Here is an 11,121-nt window from a genome sequence, read left to right as displayed (position 1 = left end):
CCCAGAAGTAGTCCTAGTCACCCCTATGCAGTACCCCCATTAGTGGTCCCTCCTATGCAGTGCCCCCAGGAGTAGTCCTCCCTATGCAGTGCCCCCAGTCCCCCCTATGTGGTGCCCCTTATATAGTCCCCCCAGTAGTGGCCCCCCTATGCAGTGGTCCCAGTAGTAGTACTTATACAATGCCCGAAGAAGTAACACTTATACCGTGCCCCGAGTAATGCCCCTCATACAGTGCTGCTAGTAGTGGTACCCCTATGCAGTGCTCCCAGTAGTGGTCCACCCTATGCAGTGCTTCTAGTGCCCCCTGTAGTGGTCCCCCTTATACAGTGCCCCCAGTAGTGGTCCTCCCTATGCAGTGCTCCCATTAGTGCCCCTTATACAGTGCACCTAGTAGTGGTCCCCCTTATGCAGTGCTCCCAGTAGTGGTTCCCCCTATGCAGGGCCCCCAGTAGTGCCCCTTATACACTGCCCCCAGTAGTGGTCCCCCTATGCAGTACCCCTTATACAGTGCCCCAGTAGTAGCCCCCCCTATGCAGTGCCCCCAGTAGTGGTCCCTCCAATGCAGTGCCACCAGTAGTAGTTCTCCCTATGCAGTGCCCCTTATATAGTCCCCCCAGTAGTGGTCCCCCCTATGCAGTGCCTCCAGTAGTAGTACCCCCAGTAGTGGTCTCCCCTATGTAGCGTCCCTTATATAGTGCTCCTAGTAGTAGTCCTCCCAGTAGTGGTCCCCCTATGCAGTGCCCGCAGTAGTGCCCTTTATATAGTGCCCCCAGTAGTAGTCCCCCTATGCAGTGCCCCTTATATAATGCCCCCAGTAGCAGTCTCCCTCTATGCAGTGCTCCAGTAGTGGTCCCCACTATGTAGTGCCCCCAGTAGTGCTCCTTATATAGTGCCCCCTGTAGTAGTCCCCACAATAGTGGTCCCAGTAGCTCCCAGAGTGATAAGGATGTGGAAGAGACACACGGCTTAAAGCGACCTTGCCAGAGGAAGCACTTCTGGCTCCGGTAGCATTACATACGACCATGCCAGTTAAGTGGTTAAACAGCCACCTGATGAGTCAGAAATTCACTAAGGCAAGGGTTCACAAACTGGGTGCCAGGGCACTTGCAGGGGTGCCTTGGGTTGGTGGTCCAGGAGCAAATCAAATTATTTATGGTCTATGTGAAAGGTAAAACCAGTATTGGTGGCTGCCAATCATAAAATATGTGGGCAAACACAAGCACAACCCTGTCTAACTTCTTCCCATTTAGAGAACAGTTCCAGAATCAAGGGGACAAAAGTATCACAAACAGAACTGGCAGCAGACTGGACTCCAACACCAATATTTTCAGAAGTTGCCCAGCCCTAGGACACCTCAATAATCTCTTTTAACACCTCAGAATTCCCATAGTTTTGGTTTCTACCTAGGGTGTGTCTTTGATATTTTAAAACAATGGTATGGAGTATAGATTCAATAGGGTCTATTTGAAGTGTTGCTCTTACTCATCATCCAATACACCATGCTGAGTAGATGCCTGTAGGTCTGTGTAGGTACCTCCTTATAGAACAAAAGGCTGCCCCGTCTTGTAGCGAGCCCCGGAGCGACTGAACTTCAGTCGCTCGCTGGGGCTCACGCATGCGCAGGGGCCAAACATCGACCCGCTTGCGAGCGGGTCTGAATCAGGCCCAGAGTTAGGTTATCAACCAAGTAAATATTAGGTGGAAACTGTCGTCTGTGAAATTCAGACCTAAGTACTATATATTGAAATATTTTTGTACTATAGGGGCGATTCAGACGAGGACGGTAAGCTGCGCTCTCGCAGCCAAAAGGGGCTGGGTATGCAAATTCCGCGATTGCACTGTAATCTGCCAGTGGCGTAACTAGGGTATTTGGAGCCCAGGGCGTTAGGTGCGCCCGCCTAAGGCATGCATCGAAAAAGTGGGCATGGTCACGTGCCACAAGGGGCATGGTCACTGAAAATGGGGGCATGGCAACATGACACACCACTGTTTCTCGTCACTATGGGAACATTCCATTCCATATGCTCCTTAATGCCCCAAGTAGTAGTGCCCCTCTTGCAATGGCCACTGTAGTAGTGCCCTTTGTGCAATGTCCCCAGTAGCAGTGCCCCCTGTAGTAGTGCCGCAATAGTGCTCCCAGTAGTGCCCCTTATACAGTGCCCCCAGTAGTGCACCCTTATACAGTGCCCCAGTAGTGCTACTTATACAGTGCCCCCAGTAGTACCACTTATACAGTGCCCCCAGTAATGCCCCTCATACAGTGCTTCTAGTAGTGATACCCCTATGCAGTGCTCCCAGTAGTGCCCCTTATACAGTGCCCCCAGTAGTGGTCCCTCCTATGCAGTACCCCTTATACAGTGCCCCAGAAGTAGTCCTAGTCACCCCTATGCAGTGCCCCCATTAGTGTTCCCTCCTATGCAGTGCCCCCAGTAGTAGTCCTCCCTATGCAGTGCCCCCAGTCCCCCCTATGTGGTACCCCTTATATAGTCCCCCCAGTAGTGGCCCCCCTATGCAGTGGTCCCAGTAGTAGTACTTATACAATGCCCGAAGAAGTAACACTTATACCGTGCCCCCAGTAATGCCCCTCATACAGTGCTGCTAGTAGTGGTACCCCTATGCAGTGCTCCCAGTAGTGGTCCACCCTATGCAGTGCTTCTAGTGCCCCCTGTAGTGGTCCCCCTTATACAGTGCCCCCAGTAGTGGTCCTCCCTATGCAGTGCTCCCATTAGTGCCCCTTATACAGTGCACCTAGTAGTGGTCCCCCTTATGTAGTGCTCCCAGTAGTACCACTTATACACTGCCCCCAGTAGTGGTCCCCCCTATGCAGTACCCCTTATACAGTGCCCCAGTAGTAGCCCCCCCTATGCAGTGCCCCCAGTAGTGGTCCCTCCAATGCAGTGCCACCAGTAGTAGTACTCCCTATGCAGTGCCCCCAGTCCCCCCTATGCAGTGCCCCTTATATAGTCCACCCAGTAGTGGTCCCCCCTATGCAGTGCCTCCAGTAGTAGTACCCCCAGTAGTGGTCTCCCCTATGTAGCGTCCCTTATATAGTGCTCCTAGTAGTAGTCCTCCCAGTAGTGGTCCCCCTATGCAGTGCCCGCAGTAGTGCCCTTTATATAGTGCCCCCAGTAGTAGTCCCCCTATGCAGTGCCCCTTATATAATGCCCCCAGTAGCAGTCTCCCTCTATGCAGTGCTCCAGTAGTGGTCCCCACTATGTAGTGCCCCCAGTAGTGCTCCTTATATAGTGCCCCCAGTAGTAGTCCTCACAGTAGTGGTCCCAGTAGCTCCCAGAGTGATAAGGATGTGGAAGAGACACACGGCTTAATGCGACCTTGCCAGAGGAAGCACTTCTGGCTCCGGTAGCATTACATACGACCATGCCAGTTAAGTGGTTAAACCGCCACCTGATGAGTCAGAAATTCACTAAGGCAAGGGTTCACAAACTGGGTGCCAGGGCACTTGCAGGGGTGCCATGGGTTGGTGGTCCAGGAGCAAGTCAAATTATTTATGGTCTATGTGAAAGGTAAAACCAGTATTGGTGGCTGCCAATCATAAAATATGTGGGCAAACACAAGCACAACCCTGTCTAACTTCTTCCCATTTAGAGAACAGTTCCAGAATCAAGGGGACAAAAGTATCACAAACAGAACTGGCAGCAGACTGGACTCCAACACCAATATTTTCAGAAGTTGCCCAGCCCTAGGACACCTCAATAATCTCTTTTAAAACCTCAGAATTCCCATAGTTTTGGTTTCTACCTAGGGTGTGTCTTTGATATTTTAAAACAATGGTATGGAGTATAGATTCAATAGGGTCTATTTGAAGTGTTGCTCTTACTCATCATCCAATACACCATGCTGAGTAGATGCCTGTAGGTCTGTGTAGGTACCTCCTTATAGAACAAAAGGCAGGTCATCATGGTAATGAAGGGTTTGGTTTCCTTGATGAAAACCTCCATAGGTAACTCCTTCCATGATTTCTTGATGCTAATGAAGTCCTTTTTGTTCCCATCTTACAGCAAATGGAAACAATAAAACACCTTAGCTATACTGTAAAATAAAATTAACAATTATAATATCAATCTGGATTAGAATATTCATGAAAGGGGAACCCTGACATAATAACATATAAATCCCCATCACTCTGTTAATCATAGCTCAATACTATCTGTTAATATTAAGGTTCCACATTCACCACACCCTAACAAATATATTTGGGGCCCGCTTCAGATTTAAAAGCAAAGCAAAAAAAAAATGGAGCAAAGAAGGAGCAATTTGTTACTACTTGATTCAGAGGTGGATGCAGTGTCGGTTCTGCACGCAATTGGCCAATGTAAGTCTGCGCATGCACAGTGCACGCGTCCTGATTGTTACCGCTCAGAGATTCAGTACAGAATCAGATGCATGGTCTGTGTATTTAGGTGGGCATATCAGGCAGGGGGATGTAGTGGTCTCAATACCGACACCCGAATCCCGGCAAGGGATTCAAGATAGGTGTCGAAATACTGACACCTATCTTACTCCCGACGCTGGAACGCTGAATGATGCCGGACCAAACGACAGTCTGGGCGCCCTCAGCGCTAGCCGCGGGGGGGTAGCTTTAGGGAGCGTAGCGGGGTTAGGTTTTTGGGTGGAAGGTTAGGGTTAGGCACCCCTAAGGGGGAGGGTTAGGGTTAGGCACCCCCGGGGGGAGGTTAGGGTTGGGCACCACTAAGGGAGGGCTAGGGTTAGGCACCACTAAGGGAGGGCTAGGGTTAGGAGTGGGAGAGGGGTAGGGATAGAGTACTTACCTGCCCTGTCGGGATCTTCTCCTTTCGGGCTGCCGGCATCGGGATATGAACCGGCTATTCAGCCGCCGGGACTTCCTACCCATTCCCAGGCAGGTAATAGGTGGTGGCTAAGCTGGCGTGGACACATCACTGAAAGCGGACGCGTTCAAAAGACGCACAGCTTCTCACAATGGAGAAACTGCACCTGCCATAGGACTGGTGCAAGTTTCAAAGGTGCATCTAAAGATACTACAAGGCGAAAATACACCGACTCAATACAATGCAGGTGGACAGTGGTCCAGTTTCTAGAAAAATCGTCTGCGGCATTAGCATAAGAAGCAAACACGACTGCACTAAAAGATGCAGCCGTGACTACGTCTTACTTGCCAACTCTCCCTGACTGTCAGGGAGACTCCCTGAAATAGTAGCAATCTCCCTGACTCCCTGAAGAGTCTAGCAATCTCCCTAATTGCACCATACCCCCATTATGTAGCTGTTATATATTTGGGGGGAAAAAGAAATCAGAGATATATACATTCAAATTGTATAATCAGTGTCATTTCCCTGCATTGGTTATAAGGCACAATGATCCTGTAAAACACAATGCATGAGTAAAGGCTCATACACACTAGACCAAGGGTCTTCAAACTTGGCCTTCCAGATGCTGTGGAACTACACATCCCAGCATGCACTGCACATAGTTTTAGCATGCTGTTATATCAAAAAGGTGGCAGTGCATGCTGGGATCTGTAGTTCCACAGCAGCTGGAGGGCCAAGTTTGAAGACCCCTGCACTAGATGGTTAAAGTGAACGATATGGACAATAACAATATGGTTATCGTTCAGATCGTCCAGTGTGTATGCACAAGATCGTTAACGATGCACGGTACCGCACCGTTAGCCATGTCTTTCATCGCCTGAACTTGCAGGACAGATTCTGTAAGTTCAGGCATGTGGCAGGGTAACGTCACTGAACGATATTGTTAACGATATCGTTCAGTGTGTATGCCCAATGTCATTTGCCCGAGAGTTCAAGGGGAAATACTGACGATATCGCTGATGGAGCATATCACCTATCCGCCTTAAGTCTTGGAGGGGGAGATTCAATTGTTTACACCCATGGCTGAAAGTGTCAGGCGCCCGACAGAGCAATTCAATTGTAGCTCTGTACGGGCGCGTACAGCCACGTGAGCACACATTTCAGCTCGGGACTGCAAGCTGAAATGTGTGGTAAGTCCGCACTTTGGGCGCCCAAACGGGGGTTTGGCCGCCCAAAGCAGGACTTTATAACGGGTTTAGCCGCTTTACGCGGCTAAACCCTGTCTGTTTGGGCGCGACACGTGTGATATGCATGAGCGCCCAAACCTGATTGAATATCGCACCATGAACTCCCGTAACTTTAGACGGAAGATAGGGGGCTATATAACAATTGAATTGGCCCCGAAGAGTATCAGTGTATTTTCATCAACAATGAAGTTGCATACACACGTAAAGATTTTCTGTCCAACCATCCAACTAGTTGATTGGTTGGAATGAAAATCTGGTAAGGTATGAAAGCAAATGACAATCAGCAATTTGCTCCCAAACGCCAGAAAACGGACAAAAATTGAACAAATTGTTTAGATAAAACATTTAACAAACTTGTCTAACGACCATTTTCATCTGTTTTCTGGCATTTAGGAGCAAATTGCTGATCATCAGTTACTCCCATACGTTACCAGATTTTCATTCCAACCAATCAACTAGTTGGATGGTTGGACAGAAAATCTTTACGTGTGTACCCAGCCTTAGATCTTACTAACAGCTTTGGGGCAGAAAGTCAATTTTATGACACGCCTCTCAGATGTAAGCAGTCCACTTAAACACAGCGCTTATAGATGTTGCTCTCATAATGTCCCTGAAATGCTTTTTCAAAAGTAGGCAAGTAAGGTCTGCATGTGACTCAGACCCAAGGGGCACAAATGCGTTTATTTTTACCTTAAGGGAGAATAATCACGGCTTTTGCATATAGGGCCTGATTCAGAGATGGACGCAATGGCTAATACGCACGCAAATTGAGTGATTGTTTGCCATAGCGCATGCGTATAAGTCTCACTGTGCATGTGCAGCGTTAGCACTGCAGTTATGGACACACAGAGGAATCCATTGCAAAGTGATTGACAGGCTATCAGTGTTTGGGGGTGGTAATGGGGAGTGGTCATAAAAATGCAGGCGTGTCTGATCATTTGTATGCAGTTACATAGGCGTTCATAAGATAGCCCTTGCGATCTGCTACACAGCTCTGCGTGTCAGGAGAGCTGCCATGGCTGCGGTAAGTCAGATCTGCCACAAAGGAAAGATGGCTGATCCATGTGCATTGATGTTACCGATATATACGCAGGTGAGCGACGTTGTACATATGTGAGAAAGCAGCAGTGGGCGTCTTTATCTCAGCTGTGCTTTGGAAAGCATTGCCATATTCTCACAGCTGCATTCTGTGCGAAATCACAGCTGCAATTGCATTAGCGTAGAAAAAAGCTAGGACATACCCCTTCCCCACTTTAAGGGCCTGATTTAGCACTGCACACTAAGGGCCTGATTCAGAGCCACTCGTAAGCGGCAGCTCGTTCGCTCCGAGCGATGTTTTCCAAACTGCGCATGTGTACGGATCGTTATACGCATGCGCGAACCAGTCAGGGCGGCCGAAATTCATGTGCTCGCAAAATAGTGAATGCCTGCTAATTTGAGTGACAGGATGAGGCGTATGTGGGTGGTAACAGGGGAACGTGCTTGAAAACGGGAAGTGGAGATCCGAAGGCAGGCGTGCTTAAAGGTCAAAACGGGCGTTTTATGGGTGTGCATATTTAAAACAGCAGCGTCATTGACCACGTCACTGGGTTTTTTTTTAGCCAGAACTGCTCGCAAAATTGTGGTAGCAAAAACCAACCACAAGAATAGCGAGCAGTTCATACCCTGTTCGATGTACTCGATTAATCTAATAAATAGCGGACATGGCATAGGATGCGAGCGGCCAGGAGGCGTAGTTTCCCAAAAAACGACCGCAAGCCACCCCTATTTTCTGGACGAGCGAGCGCAAATAGCAACCGGCTCTGAATCAGGCCCTAAGGGCCTAATTCATTACGGATTGCATACCTCCCATCTGTCCCGATTCCAGCAGGACAGTCCCGTTTTAGAGGCACTGTCCCGCTGTCCCACTTGCGGACCGCAGTGTCCCGCGGGCGGGTGGAAGTTGGGGGGCAAGCCCCCAGCATGACGAAAACAGGGGCGTGTCTCACAGGCACAGCATTTCCCATGAGGCCACGTCCCTTGATAGGCCATGCCCCCAATTTTGGGAGCGCAATTTCAGCTCGTGCAGGTGTCCCCCTTTTCCAGCTTCAGATGTTGGGAGGTATGAATCAGACCATAAGAATAGATAAAATCAGACAAACACTGAGATGTATCAAAGCCACTAAAAGCGGAGAAGTTGCCCATAGCAACCAATCAGCTGCTAGCTAGCATTTCTAGTACATTCTATAAAATGACAGGTGTTTAGTCACGATAGGCAGCTCCTCCACTCTTTAAAAGCTTTGATATGGCCTCCATCTTAAGCCAGAATACAGAGAAAAACAAAGTGTGCATTATGCATAATAGCAGCATGTGTAGGTTATACTACAGTTAAGGGAGTGATTAAGCAAACCATCTAAAGAGGACAAGTGGTATCCAAAGCAACCAATCACATCCTAGATATCATTTATCTAGTTCTAGCACATTCTATGATAGTTAGACTCTGATTGGTTACTCTGGCCAACTTCACCTGTCCTCGTTAGGTTTGATACATCTCCCCCCTATTATCGTGTAAAAACATTTTTAAACATTCTCAAAACTCTCAGAAAAGGAGGTGAGGGAGTCACTAGTACCGCAGCAGCCTACATATAAATATCAGGGTTAGGCAAAGTGCGGCACTGTCTCCAGCTGCTGTAAAACTACATATCCCAGCATCCCCTGGCACAGCTTCGCTGTAAGGACATGCTAAAACTATGGCAGGGCATGCTGGGAGGTGTAGTTCAACAGCAGCTGACTACACACAGGTTGCCTAACCCTGGTGTATACAATGCTGGGATAAAGGGTGGGAGGAGCCGTGGGGGGAGGTCACCCGTATGTGCGGCAGCGCCCCACCCCCCTCCTCTCCGCCGTCGCTGTTTGAGGTCGCGTGACCGGAAGCCGCCGGGAGTAGTCTAGGCCCGTGACGTCATAGAGAATCCAAACAGCCCCTCGCCTCCCTTCCCGCGCTGCTGCCGATAATAATATAACTAGCCCCCAGCAGCAGCAGCCAGGCCGCCCGCTCAGTCACTCAGCAGCAACAGCTACCGCCGCCAGCAAAGGAGCGAGGACGACAGCAGCACCGCCCGGGGCCCCGACCATGGACACCGCTCAGCTCTGCAAGCTCTTCATCGGGGGGCTGAACGTGCAGACCACCGAGGCCGCGCTGCGGGGCCACTTCGAGGGCTTCGGCCAGTTGACCGACTGCGTGGTGGTGATCAACCCGCAGACCAAGCGCTCCCGCTGCTTCGGCTTCGTGACGTACAGCCGCGCGGAGGAGGCAGACGCCGCCATGGCCGCCTCGCCGCACGTGGTGGACGGCAGCAACGTGGAGCTGAAGCGCGCCGTCTCCCGGGAGGACTCGGCCATGCCCGGCGCCCACGCCAAGGTGAAGAAGCTGTTCATCGGCGGCCTGAAGGGGGACATCGAGGAGGGCGACCTGCTGGAGCACTTCTCGCAGTTCGGGCCCGTGGAGAAGGCGGAGATCATCGCCGACAAAACCTCCGGCAAGAAGCGCGGCTTCGGCTTCGTCTACTTCACCAGCCACGACTCCGCAGACAAGGCGGCCGTGGTCAAGTACCACCCCATCCACGGCCACCGGGTAGAGGTGAAGAAGGCCGTCCCCAAAGAGGACATCCAGGGCGGCTCCTCCAGGCCGTTCCGCGGAGGGCGCGGCAGGGGCAGCGGTGGTGATCGCGGCGGTTCCCTGAACGGCTACTCCGGGGGCGGCGGCGGCAGCAGAGAAAGCTTCGGAGGCTACGAAGGCTATGGCGGCACCGGCTACAGCTCGTATGGCAGCTACAGTGACCAGGGCTCCTACGGGAACGGCTACAATAGCTTCGGCAACTACAGCCAGCATCAGTCCTCCTACGGGCCCATGAAGGGCGCCGGCAACAGCAGCTGGGGCCGCAGCAGCAACAACGCGGGGCCCTACCGGGGCGGCTACGGCGGTGGTGGTGGCGGCTATGGCGGGGGCGGCTCTTACAGCGGGGGCGCCTTCTAGACACTGACAACCCCCCCCCTCCTGCCCCCCCAGCACACTGATACATCACGTCTCCTCTGTAATGGAGGCCCGCGGCCGCATGGACTCACGGCTGGTTCTAGTGAGATTGGACTGAGCCATGGCCGGCTTCCCAGCCCCTGTAACTCTCCCGCTTTCTCCCCATTTCCTTCTATTTTTTTTGTTCTTACGCTAATCTGACTTTTTTTCTGCACATCCAGGCCGGGAGGAGACCTGGGGGAACCAGTTCACGGGCCAGTGATTTGTTGGGCGAGTTTCATAAACCAGAACTATTTTATTTTTAACTTTTTTTTTCCTCATCGTTTTACCTGTTGTCTAAAAATAAAAAAAAGGGGGCTGCATGTTTGTTTCACAAAAGTTGCCTATAGTAGTCTGCGGAGTGACCCCGATAGTTCCAGATGGTGATTTCTGTGTGTTTTTTTTTGTTTAGATTTACTTTCTTTGTCCTCCTCCAGATGTACTTTGCATAGAATCCCCTCTCCCATCGCCCCCTCTAATTTCAGGTGTCTATTACATGATGATCTAGTTATAAAACACTTTATGTAATTTTTGTAGGTTTATTTTTTTTTTCATTGCTATTAAACAAAAATTCAATTTGGCTACAGATGTGATATTCCATTATTGTAATAATTTTGCTTAGAATGTGCTAAACCTACAATTTCAAATTTGTGACTTAGTATTTTCATTTTATAATTTTTTTAAATAGAAAAATCTGTGCTGTCATCAAGTTCAATGACCACTCAATTTGAAAATTAAAGTTACTGTATGTTAGAGCTGTCGGTTACATTCACGAATAAAGAACCAGTGAGGTTTGTTTTTACATCTACCCTGAGATTGAGTGGAAGCTTTATTGACTCTTTTCTGTCCCATTCCATGGGATAATTGACTGCCCCCTCCTCATTCTTATAAACCAAGGTCATTTGTTTTTCAGAGTGGTCTTTTAAACCGTTCAATAGAATACATAGCAATCTAACCTTATAGGACATGGAGCATTCAATCTTTAAGCCTGTTTTTCCTTTTTATGCTTCTCATA

General features: G+C 49.8%; 1 protein-coding gene across 1 annotated transcript; it reads left to right on the top strand.

Moving 5' to 3' along the window:
- The first annotated feature begins 8,922 nt into the window (after positions 1–8,922).
- Positions 8,923–10,914, top strand: HNRNPA0 (heterogeneous nuclear ribonucleoprotein A0). The gene has a single exon (XM_088447166.1). The coding sequence runs from the start codon at positions 9,168–9,170 to the stop codon at positions 10,068–10,070; it is 903 nt and encodes a 300-aa protein (XP_088303292.1). The 5' UTR covers positions 8,923–9,167; the 3' UTR covers positions 10,071–10,914.
- The last annotated feature ends 207 nt before the right edge of the window (positions 10,915–11,121 follow it).

The sequence above is a fragment of the Taudactylus pleione genome, unplaced genomic scaffold (assembly GCF_031769625.1).
Source record: "Taudactylus pleione unplaced genomic scaffold, aTauple2 ptg000422l, whole genome shotgun sequence".
NCBI lineage: Eukaryota > Metazoa > Chordata > Amphibia > Anura > Myobatrachidae > Taudactylus > Taudactylus pleione.
The sequence above is the reverse complement of the archived record's forward strand: the minus strand, read 5'-3'. Positions and strand labels throughout refer to the sequence as shown.